At 44.8% G+C, this 27,143-nt stretch overlaps 1 protein-coding gene across 1 annotated transcript in view; it reads right to left on the minus strand.

Moving 5' to 3' along the window:
• TPO (thyroid peroxidase) overlaps window positions 1-27,143 on the minus strand; it is a 297,193-nt gene that overhangs the window by 201,259 nt on the left and 68,791 nt on the right. Inside the window, 1 exon segment of the mRNA XM_040429901.1 lies at window positions 25,574-25,605. Within this exon segment, the coding sequence (XP_040285835.1) occupies window positions 25,574-25,605 (32 nt within the window).

A 27,143-nucleotide genomic window follows, 5' to 3' on the forward strand; every position in this document is an offset into this window, starting at 1 on the left:
TCGGGCCCCTAGAATGCCAGGGCAGTATAACTACCCCACAAGTGACCCCATTTTGGAAAGAAGAGACCCCAAGGTATTCGCTGATGGGCATAGTGAGTTCATGGAAGTTTTTATTTTTTGTCACAAGTTAGTGGAATATGAGACTTTGTATGAAAAAAAAAAAAAAAAAAAAAATCATCATTTTCACTAACTTGTGACAAAAAAAAAAAAATTTTAGGAACTTGCCATGCCCCTCACGGAATACCTTGGGGTTTTTTTTTTCCAAAATGGGGTCACTTGTGGGGTTAGTTATACTGCCCTGGCATTCTAGGGGCCAAATGTGTGGTAAGGAGTTTGAAATCAAATTCTGTAAAAATGACGAGTGAAATCCGAAAGGTGCTCTTTGGAATATGGGCCCCTTTGCCCACCTAGGCTGCAAAAAAGTGTCACACATCTGGTATCTCCGTACTCAGGAGAAGGTGGGGAATGTGTTTTGGGGTGTCATTTTACATATACCCATGCTGGGTGAGAGAAATATCTTGGCAAAAGACAACTTTTCCCATTTTTTTTATACAAAGTTGGCATTTGACCAAGATATTTATCTCACCCAGCATGGGTATATGTAAAATGACACCCCAAAACACATTCCTCAACTTCTCCTGAGTACGTAGATACCAGATGTGTGACACTTTTTTGCAGCCTAGGTGGGCAAAGGGGCCCATATTCCAAAGAGCACCTTTCGGATTTCACTGGTCATTTTTTACAGAATTTGATTTCAAACTCCTTACCACACATTTGGGCCCCTAGAATGCCAGGGCAGTATAACTACCCCCACAAGTGACCCCAATTTGGAAAGAAGAGACCCCAGGTATTTCGTGATGGGCATAATGAGTTCATGGAAGTTTTTATTTTTTGTCACAAGTTAGTGGAATATGAGACTTTGTAGGAAAAAAAATAAATAAAAAAAAATCATCATTTTCCGCTAACTTGTGACAAAAAATAAAAAGTTCTATGAACTCACTATGCCCATCAGCGAATACCTTAGGGTGTGTACTTTCCGAAATGGGGTCATTTGTGGGTGGTTTGTACTGTCTGGGCATTGTAGAACCTCAGGAAACATGACAGGTGCTCAGAAAGGCAGAGCTGCTTCAAAAAGCGGAAATTCACATTTTTGTACCATAGTTTGTAAACGCTATAACTTTTACCCAAACCAATTTTTTTTTACCCAAACATTTTTTTTTTATCAAAAGACATGTAGAACTATAAATTTTAGAGCAAAATTTCTATATGGATCTCGTTTTTTTTTGCAAAATTTTACAACTGAAAGTGAAAAATGTCATTTTTTTGCCAAAAAAATCGTTAAATTTCGATTAATAACAAAAAAAGTAAAAATGTCAGCAGCAATGAAATACCACCAAATGAAAGCTCTATTAGTGAGAGAAAAGGAGGTAAAATTAATTTGGGGTGGTTAAGTTGCATGACCGAGCAATAAACGGTGAAAGTAGTGTAGTGCCGATTTTGTAAAAAAGGCCTGGTCTTTAGGGGGGTATAAACCTGTGGTCCTTAAGTGGTTAAAAAAACACCAATAAAAACGTTTGAAAAAAAAAAAAAAATAAATCTCATAATCTGGGGTGTCCTTTTCCATTGTTTTGTGAGGTAATGCTGCTCTTGATAAGAAGTCTGCAATATACTTTTCTGATCCTTTTTGGTAAACCACATTAAGGTTGTATTTTTGCAACTGTAGCATCATGCGCTGTAGACGTTTTGGTGCTACCTAGGAGAGGTTTTTAAAAATGCTCTCTACAGGCTTATGGATCAGTCTTCAATGTTAATAATATTTTTTCCATGTAAGTACTGATTAAACTTCTGGCATGCATATACAATGTATAACAAAAGAAGGCGGCTCTCCACTGGTTTTCTGGAGAGAAGGTGCTCTTGCTCAATTTGACCTCACCCTTTTCAATTATAAATAGGTTTAAATAAAGTAAATGGTGAGCAGGCACTCTATTTATGGGTTCATGGAAGGCAATTTTATTAAATGTTAAAAATAGAATTATATAAGCATAAAAATATATACGCATAAAACAAGAGATAAAAATAATTCTAGCAGCAATATACACGGCAATTCATAAATAACAGCGATATCAATTGATAAATAGCAGTTGGAGGATAGCAGCGATGATAGCAGCAATAAATAAATAAAAAGCAGGAATATCATTGGATTAGTGGCAATGGTTCCATGTAACAATCCCCATATAGTATGTTCCACTATTTGTTTGGAGATTTTAAATGACTCTGGAGTGTAGTAACAATGTAGCAACAATGTTCTCAATTGCAACCGTTATGAGGATTCCGCTATTGATGTGAGTAGCTAGGTGTCTTTTTTCCTCCTTATGTAATAAGGATATTCAGATACAGTCTCGTTTGATTATACACATTAGCTGTTTATTTACTCACGGTCAGCTGTTTTCAGGTGCGGCGTCCCGCTCCTGTTCTGAGAACAGACTGACCTTTGTGGTTCGGCTCCTCCGGTCGCAGCTTGATTTAAAAGTCGGGCGTGCACATGTTATGGCGGCGTCTCTATTTAGTATTGATAACGCCCCTTCAGTGTTTAAATCGCCTTTCAACTTCTTTATTTCAGCTGCCGGGGTTCGGCTTTGTAAATATTAGTAAGTTCTTTAGGTTGAATTCCAGCTGTATAGTTTCAGTCTTCATATGCTTGTTCACCCAAACATGTTTCGGAGCTCAAACTCGCTCCTTCCTCAGTGAGGAATTGCAACTTGGAATTGCAGTGGATATGTTTTATCTTTATATGTACAATTTAGATTACATTGGCCCATAGGTATCATACAGGTATCATTGTACCATTTTAATTTGACATTACTCTTCTGTAATGTTGGCTTTCCTTCTTTAACAATTTTGCAATAGTCTTTGTATGTCATAAGGTTGCAGGTGGCCCCACAGTCTAACTGACAGTGTAACCTTTCCCCTGCTTCTCTGTCAATGCTGAGTTCTAGTGGTACAAACCACTGTGACCCCGGACTGCTTACTGCTCCTATTTGATGAATAATAGTGAATACTGATTCTTCTGAGCTGCTGCTCTTGATCTGTGCAGCCATATGTATTCTGCCATTTGCTTTCTGCCTGCATACTCTAGAAAAAATGGTTTTGCTTTTTGCATTACTACAGGTTTCTCCATATGCAGGACAGTGGTCTCTGCCCCAGGGGTGGTTGTTTCCACAGTATCTACATCTGATCAGGTCTGGTACTCTGAGCATTCGCTTTCTAGCATTAATGTATTTTGATCCCAGAACTATTCTGTCTCTGATAAGTTCACCATCGTAATACCTCCAAACTCACATGTAGCGGCGAGCTGCCTCAGCTAGTCACATACCTGATCTATAGTTTCCAATGGGCCCTTGGTTTGTGGTATTGAATATGTACCTCTCATAAATGATGTTAGTGAAGGCATAAAATGGCTCTGTAATGCATCCAGAGTTTTCACTGTGTCCTGCTGTGTCGCATCAGAGAGTGAGAGGTGCTGGTAATACGCAGACCGTCTCTCCCCATCACTGAGCGCAGGGTCGCTATCCTTACCTCGGAGTCTTTCTTATCAAGTTCAGTTGCCACCCTCATAATCTTCCCACTGGGATTTGAAATATGTCCAGTTAACTGCCAGGTCCCCTTTACAGTTCATGGGAGACGGCACAGGGAAGTTGTTTGCAGCCATTTTTCTGTAACACTGTGTGTATCTTATTAATAAATTACAGGAGGAAACTATTCTTGTTGATCTTTTGTTCTGATATTAGGACTTTAGTGGTTTCTAAAACACCAAGCCCTCCCCACTTCTGACACCATGTTTCCTGAGGCGATGTGAGGTAATTCAATAAACTTTATTCAGACACAAACAATATGACAAAGGTTAACAACTGTCATATCAATATAGCCTACAGGTGGCAGTAAACATGTTAACATGTATAATTCCTAACATACCCTATCAATAACGTATCAAAGGTATCCTTGTTCCCTTGATTTCAGTGGTGTTTCCGTTAGTTTAACAATCTATCAGCAATACTATATATGCTTTTGTTCTAGTTTATCGCATCATTAAACTTATATGGACGCGGTGGACACCATTATCTTTATGGTGACATATAGTCGGAATGGCTTGTTTTGCAGGACAAACTGTGTCTATCTCATACACTGAGCTATTCCCGGACACAGTGAGTTATCCCCTTGATGGGGCTCATAATTCTGGTGGCGGTTATTCACCTAATAAGAATTAGAGGTGTTCATACATTAGTATATATATACATGTATATATATATATATATATGTGTATCTTTTTCTCTTTGCAGATATCTACCTTGAATTCAACTTACGCGTGATTTGGACTCACATGCCAGTGGATGCGATATTTACTCTTCCTCCCTCTCCTCCTAATAATACCATCTGATCCATTTTTAATTTCATTGTTGTTTGTGATTTGACACCACTGAATGCTGAACGGCCTTTTAAGATCCAATATATGGATACCCTAGTATATTCTGGGTCTCCATCCGTTCTACGTCTTTCAGTCTATTACTTTTCATCTATCTGAACTATTTATATAAAATTATTCACCCCCTGATGATCCCACACCGTGGGGGAAACGCGTTGGGGTTAGTCATTTAATATTTTCTGTGATATCGGAGAACATCAAATTAGGGTGTCGTTTTTAATTAGTTAGTCTCATGCACCCTGTGCCTCTTGGTTAATCATACCATTAGGGCTGTATACAGTGTGCATTGTTTGATGTGTGTTGGGGCCTATTTGTCGGGATGTACATGAGTCCACCTTAGTCTTATAAATATTAGCCCACTTAAAATAGGGCAATATAGGAGTTGCTAGCCTAGGATCGAGGGAAGGGGGTCCCCACCATCAGGGGTCGCCCCTGGGCAGAGGGTCTAGCCTTAGGGCATGCACTCAGGGATAGTTCCCCTATCTAGTTAATGAGCATGTTTTTTCTTGGTGGATCCATGTACATCGGGACATTGGTGGACCTTTTTTGTTGTGGAATTATTATTAAAAGTGCAATCTGTCTATAAAGGGTTATTGCATAGCTGGACTTTAGTATTCTCTACCCCTTAACCCATTATATATAATCCTATTTAAAATTGCTGGACTTGAATTGATATTTATTCTCACACCGACACGCTGTTCATTTTTGTATACAATTTTAAAATGTGTGTTTGTTGATGTGTCTAATAAACTTTATATATTTTATTACTTGGTTATTGTTGGATGTGCATTCATAGGGTGGTTCTTTTGACTCTCTCTTGGGTCAGGTGTATGTTGTACCATTTTTCACCACCCTTCTGCACTCTCAGGATTACTTTCGTTTATATTGGTGTGCCCCTATGTTTTAACATTTACAAAAGGCTTTACAACATATAACTGCACCGCTGAGCGGCAAATATTTTTTTTCTTTTTTCACTAATATACGCCAGAAAAGGCTTTACAACAGATAATTGCACCGCTGAGCGGCAAATATATATTTTCTTTTTCTGCAAATACACGCCACAAAAGGCTTTAGAACAGATAACTGCACCACTGAGCGGCAAATATATTTTACTTTTGCCACTAGTACACGCCAAAAAGGGCTGTAATTTTAGCACTTTACCACACAACAGTTAATAAGCCCTTTTTTTCCCACTAATACAAGCAAAAAAATGCTTTAGGACATATAACTGCACCGCATAAGAGCAAATAAGATACAGAAATATTTCCTTGTAATAAACTCTGTTAATGGCTGTATCAAACAGCACTTGTACCCTAATAAGAAAGGTTTGCTGGAATTACAGAGCTGTATAATGGCAATTTGGATCCCCAGTCAGTGCAGCAAGGTGCAATTGGAATGTTCCTATTACCCAGGCTGTAACCTCCCCTATTGAACCCTGCTCAAATAGTTGTGTGGGTGCAGGGCACTATCGTTTTACCCTGCCCTGAGCTCATTGACCAAAAATACTAACTTTTAGAATTCTGTTAGTTAGGTGGGTGGCGGCGGTTTTATGCATGCTCAGTGAACCAGCACTGCATCTAAGCTTTTGGGACATTGCAAATCACCATTTTTTTGGGGCAAACTACAACATCTGTATTAGTCAGTGTGCAATTTAAGCTAGAAATAAACCCATCATTTTCTGGGGTTTGAAAAAAACACTTATTTGACAAAAAAACACTATTTTCAGGCCTTGCAGCATCAGCACATGTGAAATTACAGGCTTAGGCTACTTTCACACTAGCGTTCGGGGCTCCGCTTGTGAGCTCCGTTTGAAGGCTCTCACAAGCGGCCCCGAATGGATCCGTCCAGTCCTAATGCATTCTGAGTGGAGGCGGATCCGCTCAGAATGCATCAGTCTGGCAGCGTTTGTCCTCCGCTCCGCTCAGCAGACGGACACCTGAACGCTGCTTGCAGCGTTCGGGTGTCCGCCTGGCCGTGCGGAGGCAAACGGATCCGTCCAGACTTACAATGTAAGTCAATGGGGACGGATCCGTTTGAAGTTGACACACTATGGCTCAATTTTCAAACGGATCCGTCTCCCATTGACTTTCAATGTAAAGTCAAAACGGATCCGTTTGCATTATCATGGTAATGCAACGGACCCGTTGTTCATGGTAATGCAAACTGATCCGTTCTGAACGGATCTAAGCATTTGCATTATAGGAGCGGATCCGTCTGTGCAGATACCAGACGGACCCGCTCTGAACGCAAGTGTGAAAGTAGCCTTATATACTGCTGTCAAATTCAGTTTTTAAACAAGCACTCATTTGGGCACAAAAAATTTAGTTGGCAGCCTTTGATGCAGATGTCATTGTGAGATACACCCTTAATACATTTGAGTTACATTCAGAAATTTTAAATACCGCCATTTGTTGCACCAATATTGAATTAAGGCCTACACTGGTTCAGGCCCTGTGAGATACCTCCTCTACACGCAGGGGTTTGAATTAGGCATTTAAAATACAGCCATTTGAAATACAGCCATTTTGTGCAAAGATATATTTACTGCAGGCCTACAGAGGTTCAGGCCCTCTGAGATACTACCTCTACATACAGGGGTTTGAATTAAGCATTTGAAATACAGCCATTTGAAATACAGCCTTTTTGTGCAAAGATATATTTACTTCAGGCCTACACAGGTTCAGACCGTGTGAGATACCCCCCTACATACAGGGGTTTGAATCAGGCATTTGAAATACAGCCATTTGAAATACAGCCTTTTTGAGCAAAGATATATTTACTTCAGGCCTACACTGGTTCAGGGCGTGTGAGATCCCCCCTCTACATACAGGGGTTTGAATCAGGCATTTGAAATGCAGCCATTTGAAATACAGCCTTTTTATGCAAAGATATATTTACTTCAGGCCTACACTGGTTCAGGGCATGTGTGATCCCCCCTATACATAGAGGGGTTTCAATTAGGCATTTGAAATACAGTCATTTGAAATACAGCTGTCACCGCCAGTTCTGTGAGAAGGTCTGGCAGACGTTCTTCTCTACCTCTTGTATGATTTTCTTTGTTTTGGTTTCACTTTCTCATCTCCTTTCCTTCTGCCAGGTGTCACTTATTTAGACTAATCGTCTTCCTTTATATTACCTCCCATACTGCCTCACTTTGCGGTTTATACTACTTCCTGGATGAAGTGTTCACTGCTGGAGGCTGCTTCTGCTTTTTGCTCAGATAAGTCCTTTACTTTATTGTTTTTCCTTGCTGGCTTGATTCTAGGTGACCCCGACTCCGTCCGTATTAAGTGCAGGGAGCCGGTGGTCGTGTCCCCTCACTATTATAGGGTTTTCAGGTGTCACACAGACTTAGGTACGTGGGCATGCAATCGTCTACCATCGAGACCCTTGCATGTACATAGCAGTCAGGGAGAGCTCTTAGGGTTTTATAGGGCTCACCTATAAGCTCCTTAGTTTGGGATCAAGCCAGTCGCTCGTTTATACATAAGTTCCAGCTATCGGCAAACTTCACCAGTGACAACAGCCTTTTTGTGCAAAGATATATTTACTTCAGGCCTACACTGGTTCAGACCGTGTGAGATACCCCCCTACATACAGGGGTTTGAATCAGGCATTTGAAATACAGCCTTTTGAAATACAGCCATTTTGTGCAAAGATATATTTACTTCAGGCCTACAGAGGTTCAGGCCCTCTGAGATACTCCCTTTACATACAGGGGTTTGAATCAGGCATTTAAAATATAGCCTTTTGAAATACAGCCTTTTTGTGCAAAGATATACAGTATTTACTTCTGGACTTCACTGATTCAGGGCGTGTGTGATCCCCCCTATACATACACGGTTTTGAATCAGGCATTTGAAATACAGCCATTTGAAATACAGCCATTTGAAATACAGCCATTTTGTGCAAAGAAAGCTTTATTTGAGGCCAAGTCTGGTTCAGGCCGTGTGAGATACACCCTTTACATACTGTCATTCTTTTTTACTATTAATTAAACACCAATTTAGGGCAAGATCCTAAATTCAAAAAATATGAGGAAAGCGTCAAATAAGGGATGTGGCACAGGTCGTGGTGATGCTGGTGGAGCTCCTGTTGCAGGGAGAGGACGTGGTCGATCTGTGCCAGCTACACGCACAAGTGAAACCCCTTCCTCAGGTGTGAGTAGGCGACAAAACCTGCAGCGGTATTTGTTCGGGCCTAATGCTGCTCTACGAATATTGAGGCCTGAACAAGTACAGGCGATAGTAAATTGGGTTGCTGACAGTGGATCCAGTTCCTTCACATTGTCTCCCACCCAGTCTCCTGCTGAAAGACCACAGTTGGCACCTGCAGCCGATGTCCATCAGTCTTTCACCTCACCCCCTTGCAAATCAGCCAAGCAGTCTGAGCCCCAAGTCATGCAGCAGTCTCTTCTGCTTTTTGATGACTCTGTTAGCAGGGTTTCCCAGGGCCATCCACCTAGCCCTGCCCCAGAAGTGGAAGAGATTGAGTGCACCGATGCCCAACCACTTATTTTTCAAGATGAGTACATGGGAGGACCATCGCAGCACGTCTCAAAAGATGAAGAAACACAGGTGCCAACTGCTGGGGCTTTCGAAAGCGTGCAGACTGACAAGGAAGTCAGGGGTGAAGACTGGGTGGAAGATGATGTGGAGGATGATGAGGTCCTCGACCCGACATAGAATCAAGGTCATGCGAGTGACCGATGTAGTTCGGAGGAAGAGGCGGTGGTCGCACAGAGCCACCAGCACAGCAGAAGAGGGAGCAGGGTGCAAAAGCGGATCGGCCGTCCTCTAGCATTATGCCTCCTACTGCCCACCGCAGCAAGGGACCGAGCACACCAAAGCCAGCTCCAAGGAGTTCCCTGGCGTGGCAGTTCTTCAGACAATGTGCTGACAACAAGACACGAGTGGTTTGCACGCTGTGCAATCAGAGCCTGAAGCGAGGCATAAACGTTCTCAACCTGAGCACAACCTGCATGACCAGGCATTTAAGTGCAAAGCACAAGCTGCAGTGGAGTAGACACCTCAAAAACCAAGAAAGGTCTCTGGCTCCTCCTGCTTCCTCTTCTTCTGCAGTCGCAGCTAGGGATGAGCGAACCCGAACTGTATAGTTCGGGTTCGTACCGAATTTTGGGGTGTCCGTAACACGACCCGAACCCGAACATTTTCGTAAAAGTCTGGGTTCGGGTTCGGTGTTCGGCGCTTTCTTGGCGCTTTTTGAAAGGCTGCAAAGCAGCCAATCAACAAGCGTCATACTACTTGCCCCAAGAGGCCATCACAGCCTTGCCTACTATTGGCATGGCTGTGATTGGCCAGTGCAGCATGTGACCCAGCCTCTATATAAGCTTGGGTAACGTAGCGCTGCACGTCACTCTGCTGATTCAAGCATAGGGAGAGGTTGCTGCTGCGACGTTAGGGCGAGATTAGGCAGATTAACTCCTCCAAAAGACTTCATTCTGTGATCGATCTGCAGCTATGGATCATTGAAGTGCTAATATCGACTTGCTCACTTTTTTGAGGCTGCCCAGAGCGTTTTTAGATCACTTTTTTCTGGGGTGATCGGCGGCATTTTGTGGCTTGTGGTGCGCCAGCACAAGCTATCACCAAGTGTATTTAACCATCAATAGTGTGGTTATTTTTTGCTATATCCTACATCAGCTGCAGGCTGAGCCTGTGTCACCGAAGTGCATTTAACCATCAACAGTCTGGTTATTTTTTGGCCATATACTACATCAGCTGCAGGCTGAGCCTGTGTCACCGAAGTGCATTTAACCATCAACAGTCTGGTTATTTTTTGGCCATATACTACATCTGGTGCAGGCTGAGCCTGTGTCACCCAAGTGCATTTAACCATCAATAGTGTGGTTATTATTTGGCCATATACTACATCAGGGGCAAGTTGACCTGTCACCCAGCGCCTAAAAAATAGACCTGACATTTCTATTCAACCAAATTTGTACTGTTTTAGCTGGTCAAGTTATTTGTAGTGACCGTAAAAGCACACTTTTTGTTCTGGGTTGAAAAACTATTCCCAAATGTGCCATTCTCAAAATAACTAGTTTCTGCTATATGAGGCCTACTTGAAATCTATCCCAAAAAGGATATCTTACATTCAAGGTGCTGATAGTGTCATTCAGAAAAACTTAACACACACGCTACCGTGCAGATACAAGTCTAATTCTGTGATTAAACCTATACCTGTCACACAGCGCAAAAAAAAACAGGCCTCACATTTCTATTCAACCAAATTTGTACGGTTTTATGTTGTCAAGTTATTTGTAGTGACCGTAAAAGCACAGTTTTTGTTCTGGGTTGAAAAACTATTCCCAAATTTGCCATTCTCAAAATAACTAGTTTCTGCTATATGAGGCCTACTTGAAATCTATCCCAAAAAGGATATCTTACATTGAAGGTGCTGATAGTGTCATTCAGAAAAACTTAACACACACGCTACCGTGCAGATACAAGTCTAATTCTGTGATTAAACCTATACCTGTCACACAGCGCAAAAAAAAACAGGCCTCACATTTCTATTCAACCAAATCTGTACTGTTTTAGCTGGTCAAGTTATTTGTAGTGACCGTAAAAGCACACTTTTTGTTCTGGGTTGAAAAACTATTCCCAAATTTGCCATTCTCAAAATAACTAGTTTCTGCTATATGAGGCCTACTTGAAATCTATCCCAAAAAGGATATCTTACATTGAAGGTGCTGATAGTGTCCTTCAGAAAAACTTAACACACACGCTACCGTGCAGATACAAGTCTAATTCTGTGATTAAACCTATACCTGTCACACAGCGCAAAAAAAACAGTCCTCACATTTCTATTCAACCAAATTTGTACGGTTTTAGCTGGTCAAGTTATTTGTAGTGACCGTAAAAGCACACTTTTTGTTCTGGGTTGAAAAACTATTCCCAAATTTGCCATTCTCAAAATAACTAGTTTCTGCTATATGAGGCCTACTTGAAATCTATCCCAAAAAGGATATCTTACATTGAAGGTGCTGATAGTGTCCTTCCGAAAAACTTAACACACACGCTACCGTGCAGATACAAGTCTAATTCTGTGATTAAACCTATACCTGTCACACAGCGCAAAAAAAAACAGGCCTCACATTTCTATTCAACCAAATCTGTACTGTTTTAGCTGGTCAAGTTCTTTGTAGTGACCGTAAAAGCACACTTTTTGTTCTGGGTTGAAAAACTATTCCCAAATTTGCCATTCTCAAAATAACTAGTTTCTGCTATATGAGGCCTACTTGAAATCTATCCCAAAAAGGATATCTTACATTGAAGGTGCTGATAGTGTCATTCAGAAAAACTTAACACACACGCTACCGTGCAGATACAAGTCTAATTCTGTGATTAAACCTATACCTGTCACACAGCGCAAAAAAAAAACAGGCCTCACATTACTATTCAACCAAATCTGTACTGTTTTAGCTGGTCAAGTTATTTGTAGTGACCGTAAAAGCACACTTTTTGTTCTGGGTTGAAAAACTATTCCCAAATTTGCCATTCTCAAAATAACTAGTTTCTGCTATATGAGGCCTACTTGAAATCTATCCCAAAAAGGATATCTTACATTGAAGGTGCTGATAGTGTCATTCAGAAAAACTTAACACACACGCTACCGTGCAGATACAAGTCTAATTCTGTGATTAAACCTATACCTGTCACACAGCGCAAAAAAAAACAGGCCTCACATTTCTATTCAACCAAATCTGTACTGTTTTAGCTGGTCAAGTTATTTGTAGTGACCGTAAAAGCACACTTTTTGTTCTGGGTTGAAAAACTATTCCCAAATTTGCCATTCTCAAAATTGTGGTGAACGGGAACAATGAGGAAAACATCTAATAAGGGACGCGGACGTGGACATGGTCGTGGTGGTGTTAGTGGACCCTCTGGTGCTGGGAGAGGACGTGGCCGTTCTGCCACAGCCACACGTCCTAGTGAACCAACTACCTCAGGTCCCAGTAGCCAGCAGAATTTACAGCGATATTTGGTGGGGCCCAATGCCGTTCTAAGGATGGTAAGGCCTGAGCAGGTACAGGCATTAGTCAATTGGGTGGCCGACAGTGGATCCAGCACGTTCACATTATCTCCCACCCAGTCTTCTGCAGAAAGCGCACAGATGGCGCATGAAAACCAAGCCCATCGGTCTGTCACATCACCCCCATGCATATCAGGGAAACTGTCTGAGCCTCAAGTTATGCAGCAGTCTCTTATGCTGTTTGAAGACTCTGCTGCCAGGGTTTCCCAAGGGCATCCACCTAGCCCTTCCCCAGGGGTGGAAGAGATAGAATGCACTAACGCACAACCACTTATTTTTCCTGATGATGAGGACATGGGAATACTATCTCAGCACGTCTCTGATGATGACGAAACACAGGTGCCAACTGCTGCGTCTTTCTGCAGTGTGCAGACTGAACAGGAGGTCAGGGATCAAGACTGGGTGGAAGACGATGCAGGGGACGATGAGGTCCTAGACCCCACATGGAATGAAGGTCGTGCCACTGACTTTCACAGTTCGGAGGAAGAGGCAGTGGTGAGACCGAGCCAACAGCGTAGCAAAAGAGGGAGCAGTGGGCAAAATCAGAACACCCGCCGCCAAGAGACTCCGCCTGCTACTGACCGCCGCCTTCTGGGACCGAGCACCCCAAAGGCAGCTTCAAGGAGTTCCCTGGCATGGCACTTTTTCAAACAATGTGCTGACGACAAGACCCGAGTGGTTTGCACGCTGTGCCATCAGAGCCTGAAGCGAGGCATTAACGTTCTGAACCTTAGCACAACCTGCATAACCAGGCACCTGCATGCAAAGCATGAACTGCAGTGGAGTAAACACCTTAAAAACAAGGAACTCACTCAGGCTCCCCCTGCTACCTCTTCTGCTGCTGCCGCCGCCTCGGCCTCTTCTGCTGCTGCCGCCGCCTCGGCCTCTTCCTTCCGCCTCTGGAGGAACGTTGGCACCTGCCGCCCAGCAAACATGGGATGTACCACCAACACCACCACCTGCGTCACCAAGCATCTCAACCATGTCACACGGCAGCGTTCAGCTCTCCATCTCACAAACATTTGAGAGAAAGCGTAAATTCCCACCTAGCCACCCTCGATCCCTGGCCCTGAATGCCAGCATTTCTAAACTACTGGCCTATGAAATGCTGTCATTTAGGCTGGTGGACACACACAGCTTCAAACAGCTCATGTCGCTTGCTGTCCCACAGTATGTTGTTCCCAACCAGCACTACTTCTCCAAGAGAGCCGTGCATTCCCTGCACAACCAAGTGTCCGATAAAATCAAGTGTGCACTGCGCAACGCCATCTGTGGCAAGGTCCACTTAACCACAGATACGTGGACCAGTAAGCACGGCCAAGGACGATATATCTCCCTAACTGCACACTGGGTAAATGTAGTGGCGGCTGGGCCCCAGGCGGAGAGCTGTTTGGCGCACGTCCTTCCGCCGCCAAGGATCGCAGGGCAACATTCTTTGCCTCCTGTCTCTTCCTCCTCCTCTTCTTCCACCTGCTCATCCAGTCAGCCACACACCTTCACCACCAACTTCAGCACAGCCCGGGGTAAACGTCAGCAGGCTGTTCTGAAACTCATATGTTTGGGGGACAGGCCCCACACCGCACAGGAGTTGTGGCGGGGTATAGAACAACAGACCGACGAGTGGTTGCTGCCGGTGAGCATCAAGCCCGGCATGGTGGTGTGCGATAATGGGCGAAATCTCGTTGCAGCTCTGGGACTAGCCGGTTTGACGCACATCCCTTGCCTGGCGCATGTGCTGAATTTGGTGGTGCAGAAGTTCATTCGCAACTACCCCGACATGTCAGAGCTGCTGCATAAAGTGCGCTTCCGGCGTTCACACCCTGCTGCTGCTCGCCTGTCTGCGCTACTGCGTAACTTCGGCCTTCCCGCTCACCGCCTCATATGCGACGTGCCCACCAGGTGGAACTCCACCTTGCATATGCTGGACAGACTGTGCGAGCAGCAGCAGGCCATAGTGGAGTTTCAGCTGCAGCACGCACGGGTCAGTCGCACTGCGGATCAGACCCACTTCACCACCAATGACTGGGCCTCCATGCGAGACCTGTGTGCCCTGTTGCGCTGTTTCGAGTACTCCACCAACATGGCCAGTGGCGATGACGCTGTTATCAGCGTTACAATACCACTTCTATGTCTCCTTGAGAAAACACTTAGGGCGATGATGGAAGAGGAGGTGGCCCAGGAGGAAGAGGAGGAAGAGGGGTCATTTTTAGCACTTTCAGGCCAGTCTCTTCGAAGTGACTCAGAGGGAGGTTTTTTTGCAACACCAGAGGCCAGGTCCAAATGTGGCCAGACAGGGCCCACTACTGGAGGACGAGGAGGACGAGGATGAGGAGGAGGTGGAGGAGGATGAGGATGAAGCATGTTCACAGCGGGGTGGCACCCAAAGCAGCTCGGGCCCATCACTGGTGCGTGGCTGGGGGGAAACACAGGACGATGACGATACGCCTCCCACAGAGGACAGCTTGTCCTTACCTCTGGGCAGCCTGGCACACATGAGCGACTACATGCTGCAGTGCCTGCGCAACGACAGCAGAGTTGCCAACATTTTAACGTGTGCGGACTACTGGGTTGCCACCCTGCTGGATCCCCGATACAAAGACAATGTGCCCACCTTACTTCCTACACTGGAGCGTGATAGGAAGATGCGCGAGTACAAGCGCACGTTGGTAGACGCGCTCCTGAGAGCATTCCCAAATGTCACAGGGGAACCAGTGGAAGCCCAAGGCGAAGGCAGAGGAGGAGCAAGAGGTCGCCAACGCAGCTGTGTCACGGCCAGCTCCTCTGAGGGCAGGGTTAGCATGGCAGAGATGTGGAAAAGTTTTGTCACCACGCCACAGCTAACTGCACCACCACCTGATACGGAACGTGTTAGCAGGAGGCAACATTTCACTAACATGGTGGAACAGTACCTGTGCACACCCCTCCACGTACTGACTGATGGTTCGGCCCCATTCAACTTCTGGGTCTCCAAATTGTCCACGTGGCCAGAGCTAGCCTTTTATGCCTTGGAGGTGCTGGCCTGCCCGGCGGCCAGCGTTTTGTCTGAACGTGTATTCAGCACGGCAGGGGGCGTCATTACAGACAAACGCAGCCGCCTGTCTACAGCCAATGTGGACAAGCTGACGTTCATAAAAATTAACCAGGCATGGATCCCACAGGACCTGTCCATCCCTTGTGCAGATTAGATATTAATTACCTCCCCTTAACAATATATTATTCTACTCCAGGGCACTTCCTCATTCAATACTATTTTTATTTTCATTTTACCATTATATTGCGGGGCAACCCAAAGTTGAATGAACCTCTCCTCTGTCTGGGTGCCGGGGCCTAAATGTGTGACAGTGGCCTGTTCCAGTGGTGGGTGACGTGAAGCCTGATTCTCTGCTATGACATGAAGACAGATTCTGTGCTGACATAAGGCCAGATTCTCTGTTACGGGACCTCTCTCCTCTGTCTGGGTGCCGGGGCCTAAATATGTGACAGTGGCCTGTTCCAGTGGTGGGTGACGTGAAGCCTGATTCTCTGCTATGACATGAAGACAGATTCTGTGCTGACATGAAGCCAGATTCTCTGTTACGGGACCTCTCTCCTCTGCCTGGGTGCCTGGGCCTAAATATGTGACAGTGGCCTGTTCCAGTGGTGGGTGACGTGAAGCCTGATTCTCTGCTATGACATGAAGACTGATTCTGCGCTGACATAAGGCCAGATTCTCTGTTACGGGACCTCTCTCCTCTGTCTGGGTGCCGGGGCCTAAATATTTGACAGTGGCCTGTTCCAGTGGTGGGTGACGTGAAGCCTGACTCTCTGCTATGACATGAAGACAGATTCTGTGCTGACATAAGGCCAGATTCTCTGTTACGGGACCTCTCTCCTCTGTCTGGGTGCCGGGGCCAAAATATGTGACAGTGGCCTGTTTCAGTGGTGGGTGACGTGAAGCCTGATTCTCTGCTATGACATGAAGACAGATTCTGTGCTGACATAAGGCCAGATTCTCTGTTACGGGACCTCTCTCCTCTGCCTGGGTGCCTGGGCCTAAATATGTGACAGTGGCCTGTTCCAGTGGTGGGTGACGTGAAGCCTGATTCTCTGCTATGACATGAAGACTGATTCTGCGCTGACATAAGGCCAGATTCTCTGTTACGGGACCTCTCTCCTCTGTCTGGGTGCCGGGGCCTAAATATGTGACAGTGGCCTGTTCCAGTGGTGGGTGACGTGAAGCCTGATTCTCTGCTATGACATGAAGACAGATTCTGTGCTGACATAAGGCCAGATTCTCTGTTACGGGACCTCTCTCCTCTGTCTGGGTGCCGGGGCCTAAATATGTGACAGTGGCCTGTTCCAGTGGTGGGTGACGTGAAGCCTGATTCTCTGCTATGACATGAAGACTGATTCTGCGCTGACATGAAGCCAGATTCTCTGCTATGGCATGAAGAGACTGATTCTCTGCTGACATGAAGCCAGATTCTTTGCTATGGCATGAACAGACTGATTCTCTGCTGATGTGAAGCCAGATTCTCTGCTATGGGACCTCTGTCCAATTGATATTGGTTAATTTTAATATTTTTAATTTTTATTTTAATTCATTTCCCTATCCACATTTGTTTGCAGGGGATTTACCTACATGTTGCTGCCTTTTGCAGCCCTCTAGCTCTTTCCTGGGCTGTTTTACAGCCTTTTTAGTGCCCAAAAGTTCGGGTCCCCATTGACTTCAATGGGGTTCGGGTTCGGGACGAAGTTCGGGTCGGGTTCGGATCCCGAACCCGAACATTTCCGGGAAGTTCGGCCGAACTTCTCGAACCCGAACATCCAGGTGTTCGCTCAACTCTAGTCGCAGCCTCTTCATCCACCTCTGGAGTGACAATGCCACCTGGCACCCCACAAACAGAGGATCTGCCAGCAACACCAACACCTGGGTCACCAAGCATCTCCACAATGTCCCACGGAAGCGTTCAGCTCTCCATATCCCAAACGCTGGAGAGGAAGAGGAAGTACCCCCCTACACACCCGCGATCCCTAGCCCTGAATGCCAGCATTTCTAAATTATTTGCCTTTGAAATGCTGTCATTCCGTCTGGTGCAGACGGATAGTTTTAAAAGCCTTATGGCGGTGGCTGCCCACAGTACGTCGTGCCCAGCCGCCTCTACTTTTCAAGGCGAGCCATCTTTTGCCTTCACAACCAAGTAGGGGACAAAATCAGGTGTGCACTGCGCAACGCAATCTGTTGCAAGATGCACCTGAATACCGATACGTGGACCAGTAAGCATGGTCAGGGCCGTTATATCTCCATAACAGCACACTGGGTAAATGCAGTGGCGGCTGGGCCTGAGGGGGATAGCAGTTTGGCACATTTCCTTCCACCATCAAGGATTGCAGGGCGCTTCAGTTTGCCTCCTGTTGCTTCCTCCTACTCTGCTTCCTCATCCTCTACCAGCTCCTCATCCGGTCAGCGTAACACCTTCACCACCAACTTCAGCACAGCCAGGGGTAAACGACAGCAGACAGTTTTAAAACTTATCTGTTTGGGGGACAAACCCCACACCGCGCAGGAGCTGTAGACGGGCCTTGATCAACAGACCGATGAGTGGTTTGTGCCAGTCAGCCTCAAGCCCGGCCTGGTGGTGTGCGATAATGGGAAAAATCTCGTAGCAGCTCTGGGACTAGCCGGTTTGACGCACATCCCTTGTCTGGCGCATGTGCTGAATTTAGTGGTGCAGAGATTCCTTAAAAATTACCCTGACATGTCAGAGCTGCTGCATTAAGTGCGAGCCGTCTGTGCGCGCTTTCGGTGTTCTCACCTTGCTGATGCTCGCCTGTCAGCGCTGCAGCGTAACTTCAGCCTTCCCGCTCACCGCCTCATATGCGACGTGCCCACAAGGTGGAACTCCACCTTGCACATGCTGGGCAGACTGTGCGAGCAGCAGCAGGCGATAGTGGAGTTTCAGCTGCAGCACGCACGGGTGAGTCGCTCGGCAGAACAGCACCACTTCACCACCAATGACTGGGCCTCCATGCGAGACCTGTGTTCCTTGTTGCGCTGTTGGAGATGGAGGAGGAGGAACCATGTTCACAGCAGGGTGGCACCCAGACCAGCTCATGGCCATCACTGGTGCGTGGATGGGGGGATGCAGAGGACACAGACGATACACCTCCCACAGAGGACAGCTTTTCGTTGCCTCTGGGCAGCCTGCACACATGAGCGATTATATGCTGCAGTGTCTCCGCATCGACCGCAGAGTTGCCCACATTCTAACTTGTGCTGATTACTGGGTGGCCACGCTGCTGGATCCCCGTTACAAGGACAACGTACCGTCCTTAATTCTGTCACTGGAGCGTGATCGTAAGATGCGCGAGTACAAGCACCTCAGAATGCAGGGTTAGCATGGCCGACATGTGGAAAAGCTTTGTCAGCATGCCACAACAACCAGCACCACCAGCTGATATGGAACGTCTTAGCAGGAGGCAGCATTTCACCAACATGGTGGAGCAGTATGTGTGCACACGCCTACACGTACTTAATGACGGGTCTGCCCCCCTTCAACTTCTGGGTCTCCAAATTGGGGACATGGCCTGAGCTTTCCCTTTACGCCTTGGAGGTGCTGGCCTGCCCTGCAGCCAGTGTATTATCTGAACGTGTATTTAGCACGGCAGGGGGCGTCATCACAGACAAGCGCAGCTGCCTGTCCACAGCCAACGTGGACAAGCTCATGTTCATTAAAATGAACCAGGCTTGAATCCCACAAGACTTGTCTGTACCTTGTGCAGAATAAACATTTATACCACCATCAAACATACATTCTTGTACTCAAGTCAAGTGCAATGATTCTTTGTTTTCTTTTTTTTTGTTTGTCACAATATTTTGGGGGCTACCTACCTCAATAAAAAAAATAAAAAAAACATTGTTAGCTACCTCCTCCTCCATTGCTGCATCCACCTACAACACCACATTCACCGCCTCCTCAACCTCCGACTCCATATCCACCTCCTTCTCTGAGTAGCAGGTTAATAATTTGTAATTTTTAGTTATTTTATTTTATAATTCACATTTATATCCACATTTGTTTGCAGAGCAGTTGCCATGCTCTTAAGCACATTTTACTGCCTTTTACATCCCTCTAGCCTTTTCAAAGACTATTTTAGAGCCATTTTAATGCAAAAAAGTGCCAATTTTAGTGCCCTAAATTGAAAAAATTCTTATTTTCAATTGTCGGTTGACATTTTACAATTTTTGGCATATACAAACCCCTGCTGAGCCTGGGTGAGAGGGGCCTAAATCTCTCAAAATCCTCTGTTCTATTGCTGGGTGATAAGATCCCCCTTTTGCCATGAATGAAACCCTGCTGTGCCTGGGTGACAGGGGCCTAAATCTCTCAAAATCCTCTGTTCTATTGCTGGGTGACAAGATCCCCCTTTTGCCGTGAATGAACCCCTGCTCTGCATTGCTGACAGGGAACTAAATTTAGTGAAAACATCTGTTACTGTTCGGAAGATGCGCGACTACAAGCGCACGCTGATGATGGCATTCCCACCTGACAGAAGGGGGCACAGTGGAAGCACAAGGTGAAGGCAGAGGAGGAGGAAGAGGTTGCCAACGTAGCTGGGGCACCACCAGCATCTGAGAAGGCAGGGTTAGCATGGCCCAAATGTGGAAAAGCTTTGTCAGCCTTGGAGGTGCTGACCTGCCCTGCAGTCAGTGTATAGTGTGAACGTGTGTTTAGCACGGCAGAGAGCATTATCACAGGCCGCAGCCAATGTGGACAAGCTTACGTTTATTAAAATGAACCAGGCATGGATCCCACAGGACTTGTCCGTACCTTGTGCAGAATAGACATTTATATCAGCCTCAACCATCCATTCTTGTACTCAAGTGCACTTATTCTTTGTTTTATTTTGTTATATGTCCCAATATTTTGGGGGATACTCCAATTTAAAAATAAAAAATAACACAAATCAGTGTTGGCTACCTATTCCTCCTTCACTGCCGCTTCCACCTACTCCGCCTACACCGCCACGTCAACCTACACCGCCACATCCACCGCCTCCTCAACCTCCTACTCCTAGATCCAGATTGTTAGTTTTAATTTTTCTGCATTTTATTTTAAGTCATTTCCCTATCCACATTTGTTTGCAGAACAGTTGTCATGCTCTTAACCTCTTCAGGACACAGGGCGTATCGGTACGCCTGATGTCCTGGTACTTAAGGACCATTGAGCAGGCACCTCGGCTAAATGCGCGGGGGGGTCCCGTGACCCCCCCCGTGTCGGCGATCGCCGCAAACCGCAGGTCAATTCAGACCTGCGGTTTGCGGATTTACTTGCGGTTTGCGGCGGAGATCGGGCATGCCATCGGGTCCCCATGCGGGCGTGCCATCGGGTCCCCGATGGCATGGAAGGCAGCGCGATGCCTAAGGAAGGCATCGCGCTGCCTTCCTGTGACATGTCTGTGAGTTCCAGCCCCCTGGATCTCACAGGCCGGAAGCTCTATGAGTAATACACACAGTATTACTCATACAGCCAATGCATTACAATACAGAAGTATTGGAATGCATTGTAAAGGATTAGACCCCCAAAAGTTCAAATCCCAAAGTGGGACAAAAAATAAAGTGAAAAAAAAGTTGAAAAAATAAAGTTTTCCCCCCAAAAAATGTAAAGTTTCAAGTAAAAATAAACAAAAACATCATTTTCCCCAAATAAAGTTAAAAAATAGGGGGGAAAAAATGTATACATTTTAGGTATCGCCGCGTCCGTATCGACAGGCTCTATAAAAACCCCTCAGATGAACACCGTAAAAAATAAAAACTGTGCTAAATAAACACCTTACATCACAAAAAGTGTAATAGCAAGCGATCAAAAAGTCATATACACCCCAAAATAGTGCCAATCAAGCCGTCATCTCATCCCGCAAAAATCATACCCTACCCAAGGCAATCGCCCAAAAACTGAAAAAATTATGGCTCTCAGACTATGGAAACACTAAAACATGATTTTTTTTTGCTTAAAAAATGAAATCATTGTGTAAAACTTACATAAATAAAAAAAAAGTATACATCGTCTGTGACAACCTGGTCTATAAAAATATCACATGATCTAACCTGTCAGATGAATGTTGTAAATAACAAAAAATAAAAACGGTGCCAAAATGTAATATAGAGCAACCAAAAATCATATGTACCCTAAACTAGTACCAACAATACTGCCACCCTATCCCGTAGTTTCTAAAATGGGGTCACTTTTTTGGATTTTCTACTCTTGGGGTGCATCAGGGGGGCTTGAAATGGGACATGGTGTCAAAAAACACAGTCCAGCAAAATCTGCCTTCCAAAAACCGTATGACATTCCTTTCCTTCTGCGCCCTGCCGTGTGCTCGTACAGCAGTTTACGACCACATATGTGGTTTTTCTGTAAACTACAGAATCAGGGCCATAAATATTGAGTTTGGTTTGGCTGTTAACCCTTGCTTTGTTACTGGGAAAAAAGGATTCAAATTGAAAATTTGACAAAAAATAGAAATTCTGAAATTTCATTTCCTTTTGCCTATAACTCTTGTGGAACACCTGAAGGGTTAACAACATTTGTAAAATCTGTTTTGAATACCTGGAGGCGTGTAGTTTCTTAGATGGGGTCACTTTTATGGAGTTTCTACTCTAGGGGTGCATCAGAGGGGCTTCAAATGGGACATGGTGTCAAAAAAAACAGTCCAGCAAAACCTGCCTTCCAAAAACCGTATAGCATTCCTTTCCTTCTGCGCCCTGACGTGTGCCCATACAGCGGTTTACGACCACATATGGGGTGTTTCTGTAAACTACAGAATCAGGGCCATAAATATTGAGTTTGGTTTGGCTGTTAACCCTTGCTTTGTAACTGAAAAAAAATTATTAAAATGGAAAATCTGCCAAAAAGGTGAAATTTTTAAATTGTATCTCTATTTTCCATTAATTCTTGTGGAACACCTAAAGGGTTAACAAAGTTTGAAAAATCAGTTTTGAATACGTTGAGGGGTGTAGTTTCTAGAATGGGGTCATTTTTGGGGGGTTTCTATTATGTAAGCCTCGCAAAGTGACTTCAGACCTGAACTGGTCCCTAAAAATTGGGTTTTTGAAAATTTCTGAAAAATGTCAAGATTTTCTTCTAAACTTCTAAGCCTTGTAACATCCCCAAAAAATAAAATATCATTCCCAAAATGATCCAAACATGAAGTAGACATATGGGGAATGTAAAGTAATAACTATTTTTGGAGGTATTACTATGTATTATAAAAGTAGAGAAATTGAAACTTGGAAATTTGCAATTTTTTACAAATCTTTGGTAAATTTGGTATTTTTTTATAAATAAAAATTAAATTTTTTGACTTCATTTTACCAGTGTCATGAAGTACAATATGTGACGAAAAAACATTCTCAGAATGGCCTGGATAAGTCAAAGCGTTTTAAAGTTATCAGCACTTAAAGTGACACTGGTCAGATTTGCAAAAAATGGCCTGGTCCTTAAGGTGAAATAAGGCTGTGTCCTGAAGGGGTTAAGCACATTTTGATGCCTTTTGCAGCTCTCTAGCCCTTTCCAGGACTATTTTAGAGCCATTTTAGTGCCCAAAAGTTCGGGTCCCCATTGACTTCAATGGGGTTCGGGTTCGGGGTCAAGTTCGTGTCCCGAACCCGAACTCGTCCAACCCGAACATATAGGTGTCCGCTCAACTCTACTCCTATCCTTTCCCTACACCTTGAATAATCTTTCCCTGCACTTGACGTTTTTTATAACACTGTCCCTAGCGCCTGCTGACATCCTTCCCTGCACTAAGTACACTGGTAAATGGCAGAATCTAAAATGGCTGCCGCTATTAATAGGGTTGTGACATCACAGGGCTGGCTGGCTGCTGATTGGCTGGATGCATGGCATGTGCACACGTGCAGCTGCCATTTTAGGAAAAAATGTGATTCGTTAAATTTGGCTTTGGTGCGAATCCAATTTTTTCTGAAATTCGGAACGAATTCCACTTCATCAGCTTCGATTCGCTCATCTCTAATTAGTACCATTCTGATATAATGGTGGGATTACATGGCCAGAGGAGCGGCCGATTATCGGTAATGAAGCGTTTCTTACCAACTACTAGATTCTCATTCACTGGGGGTGAAACACTACATTTACATGCTGTGATCACATCCACAGCATGAGAACGAGTGATCATTGCATTGTTTTTGGGCAGCAGAAATGAACACTTTCTTGCCTGCACGAAGGACAGCTTCTCCAATATGGCCATCCCCAAGAAAGGATCTTGTAAATAAAACCTAAGGGGGACATTTATTAAAAGGGTTGTCTCATCTCGACATTACTAAGAGGAGATGAGACACAGTCCCGACCACCAACCGGCCAAGAAACAGCAGAGGGCTCCGGCGTTTGCTGTTTCAGTAGCTCCCATTGTGGTGCATGAGAGCTACCGAAACAGTGTAGCACAGCAAGCTATGCAGCTTTCCTAACTCAGAAATAGCATAGCTATGGGAGCTACTGAAACAGCAAGTGCTGGAGCTCTCTACTGTTTCCCGGCAGGCTGGTGGTCGGGACTGTGTCTCATCTCGCCTTATTAATGGCAAGATAAGACAACCCCTTTAAGACCAACGTTTTCCACATCCATCTTAAAGGGTTTCTGTCATGAGAAAAATCGTTATGTAGCTGACTGACATTAGTGATGTGCTAATGTCAGCAGTACATAACAGTATGCTTTTTAACTCCCTGCCTGCCACTGTTCCCTCAAAATAAAGACTTTTATAATATGCTAATGAGCCTCTAGGTGCTAGCGGGGCGTTGCTGCAGCACCTAGAGGCTCCGTCTTCTCACCCTTTGGCTTGGCGATAGTCAAACACCAAAAGCCTAAATAGAATACTTAGCTCTCCTTCTCATGTATCGACAGACATGGAATGGGACTGGCATCCTGCGTACGGCAGCAACAGAGTCGGCGTCCACATTAGAGCTTTTTACAGGCAGCCCGGGACGCCGATCAACAAAAGAAATTTGTTACTGCATTTTGTTAACTTAAATTACCTATTGTTATGTCCACATGAAATAAAACACTTTACATTGGGATTTGGGTGTCCTTATTTTTTCATGTGGCTGTACATCTCCACAAGACATTTTACTGTCTTTTGTTATTTTCCCATCTGCATTGACCAGGGGTGAACTAGAGAAGAGGCTAGGTCGAGTGCTTTTTCTGCAGTGTCTGGCCATTTTTTTAACGCATTCCAAATAGTAGTGGTACTGTATAATTAGGTTGTTTTGCACATTATGTCCAGACATTTCTTCTATGTCCACTTCCACCATTATCAGCACAACATTTAGAAATTCCAGCTAAAAAGCTTTTCAGTAGCATTGATGCTTTAGCCGCCCACAATCTATTTTTCCTGCATTTTGAAAATATAATGAGCTTTACTTTAATTCTATAAATCGTTAAAATAAAATAAAACGTATGCCCAAGTGAAAACCTGAATTTACATGACAATTTCCCTGTTGTGCTGAACTGCTGGCGAAAGATTCTTTTGCAGGGTAAGATATTTCTAGCTTTATGCAATATAGGTCAAAGGAAATATAAATGCAAAAGTATGGCTGAGGCTTGGGAACAATATCTGAAAAGTAACCCCGTATTATCATAAATAAATGGTGGAGAATAGATCACTGCGGGGCAGATTTATGCAACTACCTAATAACGGCCTAGTGACACCTTTGTACTTCTATAGACATTATTGCATGTGGAAAAGGCAAATAAACTGAAACCTCATTTCATTGAGAAGTAAATAAGTCATCCCATAATTTTGGCATGAGCTCTACCGCATGCCTATATCTTTGTGGAGCTTCATTCCTTTCATTATTTGTTTTCACTTCACCGTTCCAGGGTGAATTTCTTTGTTCAAGATGTGAGCAAATTACCCGTTTGGAATCGCTAATCGAGTCTCTAAATGGGCAAGTTGCAACACTGAGAGGCATTGACAATTTGCAAAAAAGTTTGCTTCTCACCGAGCAAGCACTCTTTGGGGTAGATGAGGGAGAGGGTGACAGAGAGGAGGCTGAGGAAAGTGAGGTAGCTAGCTGGGTAACATTTAGAAAGCGGGGTAGAGGGAAGAGTGCCAGGGAGGCTAGCCCTGATCTGACACACCCCAACAAGTTTGCACGTTTGGCAGATGAGGGGGATGTCAGTCCAGGGACGGCACTGCCGCAGCCGGACACTTCCTCTGCCAGTCAGGGGAATGTCAGCTCCGGTAAGCAGGGGACCAGGAGAGCAGGGCAGGCCAGACAGGTGCTGGTAGTGGGAGACTCAATTATTAGGGGAACAGATAGGGAAATCTGTCACAAAGACCGTGATCGCCGAACAGTGTGCTGTCTTCCTGGCGCTAGAGTTCGACATATCGCGGATCGGGTTGACAGATTACTGGGAGGGGCTGGAGAAGATCCAGCGGTCATGGTCCATATCGGAACCAATGACAAAGTTAGGGGTAGGTGGAGAGTCCTTAAAAATGATTTCAGGGATTTAGGGCAAAAGCTTAGGGCAAGGACCTCAAAGGTAGTATTTTCCGAAATACTACCGGTACCACGGGCCACACAAGAAAGGCAGCGGGAGATTAGGGAAATTAACAAGTGGCTCAAGAACTGGTGTAGGAGGGAGGGGTTTGGGTTCCTGGAGAACTGGGCCGACTTCGCTGTCGGCTACAGCCTCTATCGTAGGGACGGGCTGCACCTCAATGGGGAAGGAGCAGCTGTGTTGGGGAAGAAGATGGCTAGAAGGTTGGAGGAGTGTTTAAACTAGGGACTGGGGGGGAGGGTAATTACACTATAGAAGGGGAAGATAGTGCAGATAGAGACCGGGGGCAAGGTAGTGGGACTGGGGGAGAAATGGAAGGAGGGACAAGAACAGTTCAGAAGGAAAGGTGTAGGGTAAAAAATATACATAAACCTCTCATATGTATGTATACTAATGCCAGAAGTCTGACTAATAAAACTGGTGAACTGGAATTAGTGATGTGTGAGGAGGACTATGACATAGTGGGAATAACTGAGACATGGCTGGATGATAGCTATGACTGGGCAGTTAATGTACAAGGTTACAGTCTGTTCAGAAAGGATCGTCAAAACCGGAGAGGTGGAGGGGTCTGCCTTTATGTAAAATCTTGTCTAAAGCCCACACTCCGTGAAGATATAAGTGAGGGACATGAACATGTGGAGTCACTGTGGGTAGAGATACATGGAGCTAAAAACAACAATAAATTACTAATAGGAGTCTACTATAAACCACCTAATATACCAGAGTCCACAGAAAATCTACTACTAAACGAGATAGACAAGGCGGCAAATCATAATGAGGTGGTTATTATGGGGGACTTCAACTACCCAGATATAGACTGGGAAACTGAAACTTGTATATCTCATAAAGGAAACAGATTCTTGGCAATAACCAAAGACCATTATCTCTCCCAACTGGTTCAGGACCCGACTAGAGGGACGGCCATACTGGACTTAATATTAACCAATAGACCTGACAGAACAACAGACGTGCAGGTTGGGGGACACCTGGGAAATAGTGACCATAAAGTAATAACCTTCCAATTATCATTCAAAAGAGCGTTTCTACA

This window comes from Bufo bufo, chromosome 4 (genome assembly GCF_905171765.1).
Source record: "Bufo bufo chromosome 4, aBufBuf1.1, whole genome shotgun sequence".
Lineage (NCBI taxonomy): Eukaryota > Metazoa > Chordata > Amphibia > Anura > Bufonidae > Bufo > Bufo bufo.